Raw genomic sequence first — 19,004 nt, 5'->3', positions numbered from 1 at the left:
TTGTAGAACTCCATATTTAAACTTATAATATTAGAAATTAAACACTGATTTGAGTCTACTGAACACTTTATTGTTACAAATATAAAAAATATTTTTAAAAAAATAGTTTCTTTAGTTCTGTGAATTTTGTTTTTATATTTTTTATGTTTGTTAAAATAAAATGTTCAGTAGACTCAAATCAGTGTTTGTTTTCTAATGTTATAAGTTTAACAATGATTTCATTACATAATAAAGATACGTTAAGACAGACCTGCGAAGCTTCTAAATAAAAAGTGTACATATTAAATTATGGTACATTTTTAATATGTGCGTGCGTATGTTAAAGGATGTGTTTGTGTGAGAGTAAAATTCAGGCGTGTGTAAGCGTGCGCATCATTTTAAAGCAAGTGGGAGTGTATCGCACCCAGATAGAATGTGTCTTAATTTATTTTTAAATATATTATTTAAATGCCATTTCCCTCGCTTCCTAATAACGTGTTTTATTTATATATTATTTTACTATACCTCATTTTCATAAAACGCTAGTTTTATTTCTACTTTTCCTGTGATGTTTGACAGCGTTGTTTTTCTCCCGTCTATGGGCGCGAGACTTCTCAAATGAGCGTTCCAAATTCGATTTTGATTTATGTGTTGCTATTCCTAGTATTATTATTTTACCCATAGACTCCCTCGCTGTTCTTAAAATATAATACTAAGTACCTAACTACCTACTCGTATCTTTCAACATCAAGCGCAGCTGGGGAGCGACATAAACGATCACAATATTCTAATTTTCTTATTATATAAAATAACAACTTCAAAGGGGTCGAGCTTATCATAAGAATGTTGTTTTATGGTCCTACGAGTATCTGGCCCTAATTACATATAATATATTAACGACAATGCTTAAAAATATATAATTAACCCCTTGGGGAGTGGAATCCAGCGACATCGCGTTTGAACATATCAAAATATTGTCGATAAAAGTAACTGGCATAAGAATTAAGGGGATTGGAAGCGAAGATGGCAAACTCCCGTTTTGGTGTTTTCGAGTAAAATAACAAAAACTGCTACACTAATGCCACAGAGAGTCTTCGTTTTAGAAATTATATTTCACTGAACTTAAACTTTAAGATACTAATAAATTTGCTTTAATAGAAACACGAATTCAAAAAACTTTCTTAATATTTGTTGCCATTTTGAAAATTTAAATCTCAAGCCTGTCATTGGTCGAATAAAATGGCTGATGGATATTGCTATGTTTGCTTAACGCTATTTACAAATCATCATAAGTATGATTTTAATCTACATTTGCAACTCAACTCATGATTTATGACATGTCATAAGCCCTTTAAATGCCAAAATTTTTATACAACCTTAAAAATGTCCCTCTCTGTTGCAATAAATTTCGATAAATAATCATATTAAAGTCATCTTTAATTTCTTACTTCTTATTTTAAAATTCAGGGAAGTAATCCATTTATTTAAGTCCCGAAAACTGATATTTCTAACTAAATCCTCGATATCGCATAAATGTTAACACGAATCACGCAATAAACCCATTGAATACGGCCAATAGAGAATGAGCTCGAAACAGTTTTGAAATTTGGAGCGAAGCATATTTACCTCCCAATTTCCCGCGAATTCGCGTCGTGTCACGCATACCGCGGAGTATTTATTAGCGTCGCTTTGTTGTTTTTAAGGTTAACTTTATTAATAGGCGAATTTCTGGGAAACAAATTGATGCACGCGTATTATAAATAATCCGCGAAGAACCGTACGCCGCGCCGTGCCCGCGGGTGGGTGCTGGATTTGCACTATCCGCTGTTCGGTAAGTCCTTCTGGCTGGCTATATCGGTGGTTAGAAAGTTCCACTCGTCGCGAGTTTCTTTGCAAAAAAACACAATCCGCGCGGACTTGCGGGAAAGCGCGGAACCGTGTAGCAATGTTAAGACAAAAAACGCCGTTAAAAGAAAAACAACGTTGTCTTTTCAGCGGCGCGTCAGCGCTCCGACTCTTTTTACACGCCGCCCGACTTCGCGAAGACCTCGTCTCGTTCGATATCAGGCTTTCGTGCTTTTACGCCCGCACGTAGATACGCTACGTTCGGAGTAAATAGTACACTTTATAAACAATGTAATTTAAGAGTTCGGATGGAAGAATCATCGTTGAAATATTCCTCTTCTCTTTTGTCGCATTCGTTTTGATTTGTTTGTGAGTGTGCGGTGGCGCGCGTACCCGCTTTCCGCGAAATGCCAGTTCGAAAGGCCGCCGTTTCGGGGTATCGGCTGCGGTCCCGACAGGCGGCAGATGGCGCGTCGGCACTCGCACCGCCGCGTCAGTTCGCCACCAGCTCTCGTGCGGCGAGGTCGTGTTCGAATCTCCCTGCCACTCGTCGGTGCAAGATCACACTCTGCAGCGAGCTGACAGTCCGTGCGCGGGACGACAAAAACGATATTCAAACTGTTTATAAAAACTGAATTATCGTTTTTAAAAAACCCGAGTTATTCGTAGTGATTATACAGTGATACAAGGATACCTCTTTGCAAAAAAAAAAACTGTGTCCGATTTGGAATTTGTGTTTCGTTGTGAAATTCTGAGAAAAATATACCCGTGTTCTTTGTGTGTGTCTTTCAACATCGCGCGATGTAAAGTGTCGTGTGTTTGAATATGAACGCGGAGGTTTTTGATAAATTATCGTTCACTTCGAGATCATCTCTGGTCCTTGGACCGCTTCTGCGCGTCCCGTGCGCCTCTCCCTTTTGATGGATTCTGGGGGGGTTATGTTCGAGCGCAGACTGGATCTTCCGGCCCGTCCGAGGAATATTATGATCATCTCCCCTAAAACCTTCGGTAATTCATATATTTTATTTTCGCGATCCACCAAAAATATTAAAATATAAATACATTGTTTCTCTTGAAACGGGAAGCTCGCAGCAAAAATGTATACGTGTTATATTATGTTATTACAATACATATTTTTCCTAAAACTGATAGCGTTAGTGCTAAATCTGTATCCATTGTTTATTTCGGACGAATTAAGTTGTTCTTTGCATAACTGTTATTATGGCATAAAATTGTTTCCTGCTCGATCGTTCAAATAGTTGAAATATTATAACCGAATAAACTATTTCTCGTGATTCAAATAATAATAGATTTGGTTTTGTATCCACCCATTTAACGATGCTTATAATCCTAAAATGAAAATGCGTTCTGGTTTATAAACAACATTTTCCACGCGAGCTGAGTCAAAGTTTTCCGCTACCCTTAAACAATAGTATTTTAAAATTCTTTTAATGTTTTTTTATATTTAATTTTTAGTTTAGAACCCATGTTAAGTCTCTGAGAAGTGGCATAGCCTAGACATAATGTTATTATTAGGTTATTTTTATTTCTACTCTGGATTATACAACTGAAAACTCATATAAAAAAATTATTGAAAAATACTCGTTAATATTTTTCTTTCTGAACATCGATACAAAATTGAGTTTAGCCATTGTCAAATGTTTAGAAAAAAAACCTTTTAATATTCCTCGATACTGTAATCCACTATAAGGCGATTTTTGTTTTTGAAAATAACGCTGTAAACTCAGCTATTATTGCGTTGTTTCGAAGATCGAACAAGGGATAGAATCCTAAAAAAATATCTCACTTAATGATAAGGAGTGATTCTCGGAAGCCATACAACGTATGCTAATAGACATTTCATTGGAAATCATTCAGTTCTGTTCTATTGAATTCATTATGAGCCACATTTTATGTGTATTCGTTATATTTATTTGTATTGTATCGTAGTAGTCTCTTGTAATATAAACTAACTGCAATACAAATCCAAGAATTCTGTGGAAATCACAATAATTTATGTACATGCTAGATCTGTAATATCCGCTCTGTACGCACTCACGCACGTGTACAAAAGGAATGTTTTATGTAGATACGCATATATTTATTTTTAAAACATTGTTACAACACGCATCATAAATCACAATATAATAAACCAGCCAGCAGGTCAAAGGTCCTTTAGTTGTCTGTACTTCCATATTACCTTGCCAAATAAGTTATTTAAATATCTTAATTAACGTAATTCAAACGAGGTGCCGGCGCCGATTCCCGGCCAGAAGGTTGACATGAAGTTTTTTTTTTTTAATTTGTATTTTAGTTTCCTCGGACTGGCATCTGAAGATTTAGACTGGTTGTCTCGCTTTTTTAGTAAAGAAATATATTAAATGAGTTTGTTTACAAAATAATTAATTGTTTTGCAATGTATAATAACATTTTACAGCGTATCTTCTTTCCCTTTGCTGCATCGCAGCGCATCTTGATATTTTTTGTTACATGGAGGTTAGGTCTTATGCTCCAGTTGCCAGTCCAGGAACTATGAAATGTTATATTCTAAAAACACAATTTTAAATCAATATTTCATGTCAACCATGTCGGAAATTGAACCAGAGACCTCTTACATGGCAGGCAAACGCGCTAACTACTACACCACGAGGCTGACATATCTTTCATTTAGTATATTATACGTGTAGCTATGCGTGCAAGGTGGCAAATGTTGTGAACGTTCGTACCTAGAAGTGAAAAAATGCACGCATAATAATCAATCAAAAATAATAAAATTAAAACAATCTCACGTCGACCTTGTCGGATTCGGGACAATCGGAACTTTATTCACAGCGGTAACTATTACCCACGGGTCGAACTCTTTTATATATTGATAAACTCATATATTCCGATTTCTCTTCTAATAACAATATGTAGAAATTTATCTTAGCTTGATAATTATTCTCTGGACCATGTAAAATAGTGTCTCGAACCTGTCACGATTGGCATACAAACGTCAATAAATTAATAATCATTATACTGTCTGCTTTGAGTAGCGGGGTAGCGGCACAAAAACTGTTTTCGAGTTTTTTGCGTCAGTCGTTCCGTTTGCGTATTGCGAAAAATACAATAAAAGTACCTATTGGATATTCGTAACAGCTAGATTATAATATTACCGATAAAAAATAGCAGTCTTTAAATTTATTAACACCATTTAAATCTATTTCATTGAGTCTAATACAATTTTACTTTCGTACTTTATGTTTTTTTAGGTTGTGTTTATTCTTATTATTCTTTGTTGTTGTTTGAGTATTTAAAATAACATAAAAAGTAACAACTTTATGTATTTTAAACTTTTTTACTGTATACATTCTTTAGCAAATATGTGTTTGTATTGTAGCAAAAATAATACATATGTATAAACATTTAAATACCTACCTACATTGAATATTTATGTTCTCAATAAAAAAAAAACTTAATTATCCAATTGATATTATACTCGGTTTTAAAATTATATACCTACCGTGTTTCTTAATTGACTTTACTTTCACATTAAAATCCATTTCGCATTTATTAGGTATATGTTGATTTTGTTTATTTTAGACGAATCGTGAAATTTTTCATTGAAAGTTACAAAACTAAAATTCTACCCAAGTTTACCTAGTGACATAAATAAAAAGAAAAAATGATAGTGTAAAAAAAAAAACTTAAAAACCTGCTAAGTTTGCTAAATAAACGGTTTAATTTATTTTTTATTATATTGTGGCCGACGTGCACTAATTTTGTATTTTCTGTGGTTTGGACACAAATATTAGCGTATTATAAGTTATTTTCCTTTTCTTTTTTGCTAGTCATCCAAATACGTGATGATTTTCCTCTTTTTTGCAGTTCCAATTGAGAGTGATCATTGTTATACTTAACAATATTCCTTCGTGGAGAATCCCACTCTAAAACAAGTTATTCGTGATCATCAACCGCTAGCATTGTAATCGTCTTAGAAATTCCCCACAATTCAATCAGCGTTTTAAGATTAGTCATTAATTCCTAACACTTTTTTCAGTGGATATTAAAAGATAATTAATATTTTTTTATATGTTTAAATAAGAACGGTTTGACCCTTTTTTTTATTGGCTAGTAGCGACCGAGTTTTGTCATAACCATCATGAATATAAAACATTGATCGAAGCGTAAAATAGATACTTTATCTCTTATATACGAGTATATTATATAAATGCCGGCAATCGGTTATTTAAGATTAACTGAAAATTGCCCCAGAAATGAATTATCTTTAATAATTTATTTCATTAATGAAATAGCAGCGTAACGTTAAGGTGACGTCTATTGCCCAGAATATACATTCCATAGACAAGTTTATATTTGTACTTATTTGAAAGTAGCGAATTTATTAATTATGTTTGAATGTAAAAACTTTTGATTTACTTATACCCGAACATACTTTTACTTCCATGAATAAAAGTTTTGCTAATTTGGCCAACCGGTAGATATTTGATGCAAAAAAACTTTCACAAAAATAACTTTCATCGCTTTTGTATCAAAATGAATCCACTATATTATTTACATATCCGGATACACTTCTGATATTTCACGGATCCGATTCATTGAAATCTCTTCGGATTGGACTAATTATTTCATTTGTGTTTCCGTTTTTTGGAAACGTTCGTCAATTTTAACGGATAAAACGCCCTACAGTTATTTTAAAACATATCTAAGCATCGTCTTCATTCGTGGAAAATAAATTATGTTTTTTTTATCATCATCATCGTTCCCTTTCTGCACCTAATGGTGCATAAGGCACTGCACTGGTACACCAATCGCAGCTAATGTTTATCATAATTTTTGTTACATGAAGGTAAGATGATCACTCCTACGCTTCAGGTTTCAGTCTAGGGACTATGAAATGTTTTGTATTTTAAATAAATAAAGGTGTTTTTCACTAGAATTAAAAAAATAAAAATTGAAGGTTTTTTAATAATTCACTAAATATCAAAAATCAAACCATTGCCTACATACATTCATAAATAACTTAGTCTATTAACCTAATCCTCAGTTTTTATTTTTATATAATACTATTTTTTCGCATCATAATTAAACCATTAAGTAAAAAATATCCCTTGGTAATATTAGAAAAAAAATTGTACATGTTCTTCAAATAAATAATATACTTTTTCAACATCAAAATTAAGACTATTTAAAACAAATCTTAGTGAATTCATTTTGAAACATAAAGCCTCCAATTATTTTACTAAATGGTTTCTTTATAAACTATGTAGATACATAATACATATATGATTAATTCTAATTGTGGATTTTGATCACTATGCGCCTAATTAGCGCACACTTGTCGCTGTGCAGTGTGCGCGGGGCGGGGGTCCTCGTGACCCCCCTCTTATAAGGCAATGTCCTCTGGTTCGAGTCTCGCGGATGGCGCTGGGCGAATACCGGATTTGGAACTTATTAGTAGTCCTCTCTCATGTTCCTCCTTCCGGGTATCTTGCACCCAGGCTACACTAAATAATCACAATATCGCACTAAAATATTGTATGCCTATGTGTATACAATAGTCTGCTTATTCTCGGGACACAATCAAATGCTCACTCGTACGGGCGTTTCTTTTCTATTATCCATTCTTAATTACCTACGCTGATGTTTCCATGACTGATTTCAGTTGTGAGCAACTCGATAAAATTTGAATGACTTCAGAATAGATGCATTAGGTATATTTTTGGTCTTAGGAAATATGACCACATTTGTGATTATCGTAGGCGACTGAAATTGCTCAAGATTAGACAGCGGAGAGACTATCACTCCCTCTCACTTCTATTCACGAGAAAAATTTCAACGCTTTTTAGTTCATGGTTTACCTCTTCGTTCTAATGCTCGAAGCACCCTCTTAATACCTATCCACAATTCCTCTTCCTTCTCAAACTCATAGTGTCCATGCGCTTCGACTGTAGAATCTCCCATCCACTATCAAAAATTTTTCTACAGTCTACAAATCGCGTCTGAACAAACATCTCCTTTCTCTTCCTTAATCTATCCTCCTCTTCTCTTTATTCCTTTTTCCCCTATGAGTAATAGTATTAATTTAAGGGACTGTATATATTATAATACAAATACTTAGTTTAATAGTTATTTATATTTTTCCATGTCTTTAGCTTTTTATTGTTTTGTCTATTGAATACATTTTGTAACTTAAATTATCTAAATAAAACTTTTATTTTATTGATTGGATGGAAGAAATTGTCATTTGGTAATAAGTCCACCAATGTACAATTTAGATTGTGTACAAAGAGTTAAAAACTTTTTTTTTGATACAAAGCCTTTTTTTAGGGCAAGCAAAATAACAATAAGTAAAAAAAATAATTACGTTTAATAATAATATATGACAAATAAGAATTTTAACTGGCATATTTTATTTTTATTGTAGATATAAAAAGTAGTAGATATTAAAATTATATAATATAATATATAATAAAAAAATAACTAATTTGAAAACGTCAATAGTTCTTTCAAATCAACCAACGATAGCGTGTTGTGATAGATTTCCGGCATATGGGATGCTAATTCACCAATCGGCAGAACTCGCCGAAGAGAACTTGTGACATCACACACGGAATAATTAAAAAATTACGAAACTTAAAAAAAACTCAGCGCTGATAATACGATTTGGCTTATTTTTTTTAACTACCGAATTTCCTCGTAATTAGGGTTCAAAAGCATTTTACACACAATATAAGTTAATTATATGTATATATTAATATAAGTTATAATATAAGTTAATTATATATGGATAATTTTTATAGCGCCGTTTTTGTGAAAATCACCTCAAGGGCGCTGTACAATTAATAAATATCCCACCACGTCTTGCAGCTACAGAGCGCATGGACGGTTGGGATTCTTTTTCCTCGTCTCCAATTATGATATACAGGAGCTAGATTACAGCACGTCTTGCAGCTACAGAGCGCATAGACAGTAAGAAATCTAGCCCCTATTTACATTTTTTATTTGACAATAAAGTTTAGAGATTTCGTGATATTGAAAACAAATTTATAAAAATAGAAGTTAGATAACAAGTCTTGCAGCTACTGAGCGCATGGACGGTTGGAATTCTAGACCTCACTTACTAAATTTGGATATTTGATAGTTGATAACATTTACCTATTGAAGCTAGATTACTAATCGTCTTGCAGCTACAAAGTGCATGGACGAGTTCTGTTAACCCTTAACTTTACATATAAAAATAAATACGTGTTTTTCTAAAAACAAATTTCTTGTTATCAGGAAAAATCATTAAAAAAATTCTACTTCTCCATAAATCGTCCGTCTACACTTGGAGGTAGGTACCAATATATTTTTTTCAAGATTTTGAGGAAATACTTGTATGTTATAATATACGATGCCGAGTTTCGTTTTTCCTTTTCGGTAATATAGTAAATATGAATATTTTCATGCAAGTCCACTGTATGTTTTTGCGAATAAATAAATATCTCGTGCGTCGGTATGTGATGCCCACACCACCCCACCACCTGGCCGATGATCTCACTCACACACACATATGTGTATACATACACACATACACACCACTGGCCTTAAGGTGATTGCAAAATCCATTAGAATACATGGGAGGCTCGACTAAACAGAAGTTGCGAACATTTGAACATCAATTTTTGTGTTAGGCGGTAATTTGTAATATATTGTTTAATGCATTTTATTAGATTTCGTCATTGCGTATACAATTTTTAAATCCTACACTTCCTCCGACAAAAGAAGCAATAACAAAAGTGACACAACCATTTTGTAACCTTTATTTTAATTGTATAAAACAGATAGGTATGGAAATGAATTAGAACAAATATTCGATATCTTCAATACAAATTCTGTCCATGAATTAAAACGAATTCTCACTCGTTATTTTTTAGAAAAATAATGGATTTATTTTAAAATATATTATTAAATTTAACTTTGTTTCCTGGAATACGTGATTTTTTATTTCTTTATTTAACATGTTAGACATAATTTTAAATTGTACATTGGTGGATTTATTGCCAAATGGCAACTTCTTCCAACCAACTGATGATGATGATTTCACTAAATAGAGGTATTATTATTTAGTAATTTAACTTTTTTAATTTTTGTTTTATTGCTCAAAAAACTTTCATTTTTTAAGTACTAATGTTGTATATTTTTTTATTATTATTATTATCTAGTTATTCTCAACTTTACTGTGTTATATTTATATTTAGTACGTAAGATTTTCTCATGGTTATTGCTATCTTCATTTAGAAATGTTATGTTTCTTTTTAACTTTTTGTATTATATGTTTACTAAATTGTTTGGTTTTAATTATTCTATTATGTCATACTATGTACTACATGATTATTGTGCACTGCTGTGATTATTTCTGTGAATTATTATTTTTTTGTAAAAGGTTCTTTGAACCGTTAATGTATAAATAATAAATACGTGATGTTTATAGAAGAGAAAAAACGTATATGTTAATAGCAAAACCGCCACTGTCCATGATCACTGTTTTAGGAAGATACCAACAAAACCAGTAGTTAAATGACTATTTCTTATTTTTAGTTCAATGTGCACATTCAACTTAAAATGAATAGTCTTTTCTCTGCCTGTTACACCACATATCAGCTGCACATTGAACTTAACTCCAGGAGTACAGCAAGAAACGATTTGGTTATTCCAATAACACGTACAGCAGTATTCCGAAAATCATTTCTATATAACGGACCAAAACTATATACTTAACCTGTGTGTTTGGAAATCTGAAAAAACAGCAGTACTGAAAAAATCATTACGATTTGTTTGACAGACATTGGAAGTAAGGAAAAAGAAAATTTGTTTAGGATAGTAATCTAAACATTATGGGATTCCATTAAATCATTTATAAATCTTTTTTCTCATTATTTTTTTTGTATTAACATAAACTGTACCTGTATATTTTTTTCTTGCGCTAAAACTGTTTTTATCTTTCTTTAATATTATTTTTATTTATGGGAAACATATTCGATAAACATATTTGCCGCAACAAATCGGTTTCTTAGAACAGGCATTTGCCCATATAGGAACCGATTGCAACATTAGGCACACTAATATGACTGGTTATCATTGGCTGGTTTAAGTGGCCACTTTACACACTGTGTATCATTCACCATTTTGCCTATCTTCCATTTATTGATTTTAGTGAATTTAAAGAGCTGAAACCTTTATTGTTGTGAAGAGATTCATCTGACTGAATTATTTAGCATACTAGGCAACGCCTGAAAACAATTTTCATTTTTTTAACTTCTTCTTGGACCAGTTGGTTTTATTACAATATTTGAGTTTGCCCAAATGTTCGTAGACGAAAGACTGGATTTCACCCACTCGGAAGTCATTAAGATTAACAAATTACAACAGGGATGGGGAATACCTTAAATAAGGAAATATGGAAGTCTAGGCATTTACGTTCTAGAGAATTATTACTCTGCCTTCAAGCTCTATTGCATAGGGCAAACGCGTTCCACAGTGTTAGTTTGGTTTCAGTTTAACAACAAACGTGTAGCGGACAGTTTCGGTTAGCGCTCGCAATTCTCAACCCGAGTACCCACGGCCCGTTGTATTGCTGTAATATGTAGCTAAGTTCGTGGTCATTAATCATAGAATGGATCATTCTGCTCTATTAGATCATTACTCTTAGCTCTCGACTCCAATTATAGTTTTACTTTAAATTGAGTAAATTCACGATGCCATGTCATGTAAAGCGAGTTATAAACTCAACTCGATAAGCCGTTTCGAACTAATTTCACCTACATACTCGTACAATATTAATTATTCTCTTGCGTCGAGGCGGTAATTGAGTATCTATCGGCGCGGCGTAACAAAATAAGCGAAGGAGGGCAGCGCGATCAACAGTTGGCCGCCCCGCGTTGCCTTGTACTCGCATCGAGTATGTCTACCGAAGTTGTTTCTCATTACTTGTCCCGGACCCTGTTATTTCCCAGAAGTTAATTTGTCTTTTGTTTGGTGTCATTTATTTTTGGTATAAAGCGGTGTTTTTCGCCTCCGGGTCCCACTTTTTAGCTTTCAACTCAGCACGTCCCATATTGGGAAGTAAAGTCTGCACTTCTGCCGATTCCGGTGAACAATTATTACGTCAACTGTACTATCTTTGTTTCATTAGCACGTCCTTAATTGGTTTAGCGAGGTATTTAATTAGTTTATTTATTGTGTTTCCAATATAAACTACTTACACAAATGTTTTTAGTAAATTGTAATTATGACACTTATTTGCCTGAATTTTACCATTATTTGAATTGGATGCAGTTCAATAGGAGCGAAGGTTTTCACGGTCACTGTTATCAATATGTTTCTTTTTTGGGTGATACCGTGTGTGTTGGATTTGTTTCGACGTTTCGGCTACCGTTGCAGGAGCCGGCTCCTCAGGGTAAACTGAGTGCTGAGTGGTAAACTGAGTGAACATAGGACAAACAGGGCGCACAGCAAAGAAAAGGATTGACGAACACAGCAGAGCGTGTAAACTTGGGCATCCTGACAAATCTGCGATAGCGGAACACTTTTCTTAAAATGATTATATTATACTTTATTTACTAACAATATAAAAATTAAGAAAAAACACGTGTAAAAAATTTAAGCTAGTGCAATTTTTTTGTAAAAATAAAATAAATGAATACGTGACATGTTAAATAAATGTACATATGGATAAATGTAAAATATATTATTAATTTAAATGGGTACGTGACATTGTAAACATTATCGTTTCCTCGTTTTTATTCAACGTATTAACATGTTTTGATCCATCGCTTGTATTTTTAGACTGAACGACTGAATATTAACCGCTGTTATGTCTCCTAATAAAACCTTTTCTTCGATGTACGTTTCGCCGTAGAGACACGGAGAGGCAGAGACTAGAGACGCAAGAGCCGAGACGCAGCGCGAGTGCTATAATTTTATAGGCACGTTTGCATTATTCCGAGAATCAGTTTGCATGTGTCGGTAGAAATATTATGCTAATCACTTTACTCTGGCAACTGGTAGTATTGTAATTAATACCATCTGTCACGGAAAAGTGAGGACAAACACTTTTGTTTTCTTTTTGCACATCACACGTATGTAAATTATCATAATAATGTTCGTACTTTATCCGCCGCGTGTAATCATTATTATACAATCGATTGTGCGTATACTTCATAAAACGAACTCTGTATTTTTATTTTTACCAACGTATGTATGTAAATCTTACTCATCAACAAATAATTTATTTTCTTAGCTCGGTTTTATTCATCGTAATATTTGAAATTCGCAAACAATGAATTATTGATTGCGTCTATTTCCCGCTGATGTCGACCGAAGCGAGATTGATTTTACTCTCTGCACGAGTAACCCTATTTCGCTTTAAGACCAATTCATTCATAGCTCGCAACGCAATATTCAAATGACCGCTTTTTAATGTTTCCAAACAAATCTTTTAATCCTTTAATTCGAACTCGAGATCGGTTTTAATGATGAACATTGGCGTAATATCCTAAATTAAAGTCCTCCATGTTTATACTATACTATCCAAATGGTCGATCATTCAGCCTCGCTCGAGGTTCGTGTACTTCTCACTATTGGACTATATTTAGAACTTCGCCATTGCGATTATGTATTACGAAAAGTGTCGGACACATGTGCTTAGTTTAAATATTATTATTATCTAGCGAAGTGAACGTTTACTGTAATACCGAAGCTTCTAACAATCCTTCCTTTATGAACACGTCTGGTGGGAATTTTAATCACTCTCCTCGTACCCTTTGTTGGCTTTGGGATAATTAAATTTCATTGTACAGTTTGATTATCTCTTTATCCGTCTCGCCCTAAGGGCATCCCATCGAAGGGAAACTGGCTTAGCCTCTCCTTATGTAGCCAGGCGGATCGAGCGTCTGTCGTTCGCTTTATTAGGAATGATGACTCGGTTTCTCAGAATAGTGCGTTCAATAAGAAGAATCTGAGCCTAGGTACTCTCGGGAATGATTAACAGAAAAAATTAGGCCGAGGGTACCTCTCTACTCACTTCACGCCTCTTCGTACCCGCCTCTCCTCTCTCTGACTGTAACCGACTTGTCTACAATCCCGGTTATTATTTACAAAAATGATCGCGCTACAAGTCGAAAGGAAACTACATCGTATCTATGCAAGGCCAAAGGTTTATAGCTGACTACTTCACTTTCTACTTCCTAGATTTTCTTTACTGTTTGGTTTTAACCTCGCGGATTTAATAATGCTGTAGGATCTATTTTTTCAATGTTACATACTTGTACATAAAAAACTAAATACAAAAATACAGTCGTCAGCTTATATAGGTAGAAATTAATTCAAACATCCGCAAAGCGACGAGACTTCAGTGCCAAACCGAGGCAGCATATATTTTTTAATATATTTACTATCGGTAATAATTTTCATTGAATCGTGACTCGTCAATATTCGTTCGAAGGAAATTGACAGAATCGACCAAAAATTAACATAAAAACTTGTCTTTCCTTCGGTTGCCGGTTGCCGCTAAACGCTGGGCCTTCGGTCGCATGTTTCCTTTATCACTGTGTATTTACGTTCGTAGCTTATCCAGTAGGAAATGATTAAATGTTTATTATTACGCAGATTCTTACTTCCACGAAATATAATTTCCTTTACTTATCGCAACATCTAAACGAAGTGCTCGGTTTCGACATCGCATCCGACTGGTTGCGCGCCGGTTGGCGGTTGGCGACTGTTGTAGTGTTGTAGAGAAAGGCGATTCCGTGAAGCCGAGAGATGTCGGAATAGAAACTCACCGAGGAGATCTCCAGTCGAGATTTGGCTCTCAGAGTCGAAACACTATACCAGTTCCAAGTTATTACTCGAAACTGTACTTTGTGTTCGTATGCATTTAATATCTACATACGTACTGTAACGTGTATTACGACCATCGTTAACAGAGAGGTACACTTTATATTTCGTATTTGCCTAAAACGCTCTTTTCAAAATTTACATCGGCCTTATACAAGTTGTGTCGATAAAGACTCATTGCACTTACAACATTGCGTATATTTTAATACTAACAAAATACAGTGAAATCAAAAGCCGCTTTTGGTCTCTAAAACGGTAGATTTCATGTAGTTAAATAAATATTTTTTTTGGCAAGATTCTTCTTTTGGCTGCTCGTGCGAAAGTGTGAACTCCGATAGTACTAACGGCGGATGTTTTCATTGTTATTTTTGTTCAAGCGCCGATATTGTAAAATTATCGCTAATAATGCTAATCGCGCAGTAAGATCAAGCGCTAAAATATTATCTTTTCCGAGAATAGTCTCCCTAGTCTAACAATACAGCGGATTGATGATTGCAGCTATAGATGCGCAGATAGATCCTCCAGATTCCTAGAAAGCCCGCCGACCATGCGATAGCCGAGAGCTGTATAAACATGCGATGGCGCTGGTTAACTGTATTTTCTAAACTGATTTAGCATTCCTCTTCCATTTCGGATATATTGATATGCACATCTATAGTGTGTCTCGCCAACGTCTCCATCTAGTGCTTCGTCTATATAGTGTCTCTACGTCACAGCCAGGCTAATCTCGCGAACAGTTATTATTATTATGAATAACATCATATACGAGCGCCATATTACCCGAAGAGCACTTTACGAAGGGGATTTTATGCACCATTCAATTTAATTTGACTTCAAATTTCAGTAAAACTTTTCAGTGAAATAATTTATTTTGTCATTACGCGCTAAGATTCGATAAAAAATATTTGGATAATAGATTGGTTTAATTTTATTCCAAAACATCACTTCAGTTCCGCACTTCTGTCGGGAGAGCATTCTATGCCACAGAGCCTAAAACCGCAAATGCGCGTTCACCGAATTTAGTACATTGGCTGTGTACGGTATAATAATGGCTTTTCCTATCGCTGTAGACGTATCTGTTCTAAGCGTAAAGACGTCTGTAGGCTAGTTCATTCGGAATACATACATAGTCCTTTCAAATATTCGGAGCGACGTTGCTCTCGGTGACGTACGCGTAAGACAACATTCGTATTTGTATACCACCCTCTGTGGTGCGCGTAGCCAGCGTAATTCCCGAAGCGGTGGATATCAGAGATTCCAAAAATAAGTCTCGCGGCGGCGTTACAGGCGGTAGGCGAATCAACCAGTGACATTGAACAGTCGAGGGGTACACAGTACACAGTACCGGAGTGACGCTGTTGAGGGTGTGTGCGATGTGCGACGGAAAACCACCCGCAGTAGACGACGCAAAAATATGAATTTTCCACGTAATAGCGGCGCGTTCCGGGAATCTGATTGTTGTCGTTCGGCGTGGTGTTCCTACCGACGCCGACGGAAGCAGTCAACATGCAACACATACCGTAGAGCGTGTCGGGTGGTAAATACAACCGGCCGGGCCTAACAATACGGTGATCGACTCGCACATCTGACTTGTTGAGTCAGTCACGATTCCTAAATTTACCCAGTTAAATCACATTTGTACGAAGCCCAAATTTTACAGCGATTATATTTAACGTTCGAATTATATTTTTGTATAATTCCTATTTAGATTCCCTCTAAACCTTAATAAGCACTCGGGGTAACGGTTATATTATATCATTAATATACTTCATTAGAATTGTTAAAAGGTACACTGCACCTGTGTTGTGTTTATGTTTGTTCGGAAATAATATTTCTGTAATAGTACCTAGGTACTAGTACCTACGGCGCGAGTGGCAGTGTGACGGTGTCCGAGCCGTTATACCGAGCGTGATGTTTACAGCGTCCCATTTGGGAACTCTCCAACCGTTCTCGGTAATCCATGTCCATGGACAATATTATCGGTGACCAATTACCACCCAAAATGTTACTAGTTATTGGACATGCGTAGAATTACAGCGAATTAAACTCGTACTGTCGCAATTTTTTATTTTATTTTAGCTTAAAGCCGTTTTTTTCTTCCCGGATCGGTCGTATTTAGATGCGACGAAGGGTTCCGCTCGATTCTTCAGATTAATAATGAACTTCGTCTATTGTCTATTGCAGGGTATGGCGCCGGAGCTCAGGCTGCCCCCGCCCCCGCCCCCGCCATGGTGAGCCTGGCCAGCTGCCCCAAGTGCCGGCACGTGTTCCCGCTCGCGGGGGGCGCGTGCCCCGCGCCGCCGTGCGCGCCGCCCGCGCCGCCGCCGCCGCCGCCCGACCTGGACCTGCTGCGCATCGCGCGCGCGCAATGCCGCCTGCGTCAGTCCGGCTGGTACTACGAGGACCTGACGTGGCAAGCCAGCAGCAAGGTGCTGGCGCGCTCCGAGCCCGGCACGTTCCTGGTGCGCGACTCGGGCGCGCACAACTACCTGTTCTCGCTCAGCGTGCAGACGGCGCGCGGGCCCACGTCCGTGCGGCTGCAGTACGCGCGCGGCCTGTTCCGGCTGGACGCCCTGCCGGGCGCGGCGGACCTCATGCCGCAGTTCGACTGCGTGGTGCGGCTCGTGGAGCACTACGCGGAGGCCACGCGCCGCCTCATGTGGGTGGACCCGGCGGGCGCGCGCCACTCCAGCGTGGAGCTGCGCCGCCCGCTGCTGCGCGCCCCCGCGCCGCTGGCGCACCTGGCGCGCCTCGCCGTGCACCGCGCCGTGCGCGCCGCCGCCGCGCCCTCGCTGCCGCTCCTGCCGCCCTCCCGCTGCCTAGGTCTCCCCGCCTGCCTCCAAGACTACCTTCAGGACTACCCCTATACCTGCTGACCCCTTCCTCGCAGTCTCTTATTATTTATTTTCCAATAAGCTAAACAAATTCACTTTCTCGAAGCGAGACGTACTATTATTTTATTTGTAAGACATCGGTCTATGTACAAAAATCTGAATACCCTTAAAGTAGCGTAGGAATCATTACGACGGGAGCGACTCCTTTCTCTCCTTATATTCTTATAAAGTACCAGTGTACTTTCCGTGGAAATCTGTCACAAATGTAAATAATTTCTAATTAGTATATATGCCGGCTTGCAGCCGAATGTTCCTGTAATTATTTATTTGTATTCTTAAGTAGTTAAACAATTATTAGTTTGTAGTTAGGAAAATTGTTTTTTTTTTACAATCAATTGGATTTAATAAATCTCAACTCACTGTGGGAAATTTCATTCGACATACATAGATCTGCGAATTTATTTGACATAACTGAACTTGAATGTTAAGAAATCAATATTGTTATTTTATTCGTAAATATTAGAATGTATATCATCTGTCTAGCACTACTTTTCTACTATCGTTTATGACAACCTTACTGTGCTGTGCTATAAACTTAGTTAAGCTGACCACTGCCATTAAACAGTTCATTAAAGTGGACATGCGAAAAATACAGTATTTATCTTTATAAATAAGTTGTTTGTAAATTTGAAATAAAAATGTAAAGCAGTGTCCCCGAAAGACTCCAAGAAATATAGAGTTGAAATAAAGACTTGCCAGTGTGGAATAGGAAGTAGATTCCTCGAGTTACGAAGTTGCCTTACATATTATATACAATGTATGCAGTTTCCTTTATTATGTATGGACCTAACTCGGTACAAGCTAAGTTGTCAATTAACTTGACAATGTGTATATTATTATAAGGAATTAAATAAAAACGATATTCGTTTTTACTTAATTATATATTTGTAAAGTAGGCTTAAGTAAACTAAATTCATAGGTAGCTTATAGTATGTACGCAATAAACTAATAAGATATTTTTTGTATGAATGTTCTCATAAGAAACATATTATACAATAATTTATCACCAAGAGCATTAAATATTTATTATATACATAATTATTCTTTTATTCATTATTTTACCCACATCATCCTTATGAGTATACTTTATTACTGATTATTCCCAGAAAGTAGAAGTAAGTCAGTTTTGTATTGCATTTTATCTTTATTTGTTTTGATGTAACAAATATACATTTTATAAACTAGTGCACTGGAACAACTTTACAAGGAGAATACGTTCCACAGTACCATGTTAACAATGTATACTAAATAAGATGACAATGCTGGATAGGTTTCCTTGTATGAAAATCAATTTGGGATTTTAAAAAATTAAGTTGTTTACTTTTTGTTTATTGTACCTTCATTTTTATCTTCCATATGATGACATGACATCAAAATACTTAATATATTGTAAATCAAGTACCGATT

The 19,004-nt window shown here is 35.9% G+C and overlaps 1 protein-coding gene across 1 annotated transcript; it reads left to right on the top strand.

The window, feature by feature from the left end:
- Positions 1 to 673: 673 nt before the first annotated feature.
- Positions 674 to 18,635, top strand: LOC148273391 (suppressor of cytokine signaling 2-like). Its single transcript, XM_088238770.1, has 2 exons — positions 674 to 2,832; positions 16,888 to 18,635. Exons 1-2 carry the CDS (start codon positions 2,745 to 2,747, stop codon positions 17,577 to 17,579), a joined length of 780 nt encoding a protein of 259 aa, XP_088094896.1. The 5' UTR covers positions 674 to 2,744; the 3' UTR covers positions 17,580 to 18,635.
- The last annotated feature ends 369 nt before the right edge of the window (positions 18,636 to 19,004 follow it).

This window comes from Micrasema longulum, unplaced genomic scaffold (assembly GCF_059751315.1).
Source record: "Micrasema longulum isolate JH-2025_06_02 unplaced genomic scaffold, ASM5975131v1 h1tg001965l, whole genome shotgun sequence".
Lineage (NCBI taxonomy): Eukaryota > Metazoa > Arthropoda > Insecta > Trichoptera > Brachycentridae > Micrasema > Micrasema longulum.
Note: the sequence above shows the minus strand (reverse complement) of the source record. Positions and strands in the feature narration are given on the sequence as shown.

Excerpts from the sequence above, each read along its gene's own strand:
- LOC148273391 (XM_088238770.1), top strand. The coding sequence starts at position 2,745 with ATGGATTCTGGGGGGGTTATGTTCGAGCGCAGACTGGATCTTCCGGCC. Across the intron at positions 2,833-16,887 it reads CATCTCCCCTAAAACCTTCG|GGTATGGCGCCGGAGCTCAG; the intron begins GTAATTCATATA and ends TGTCTATTGCAG.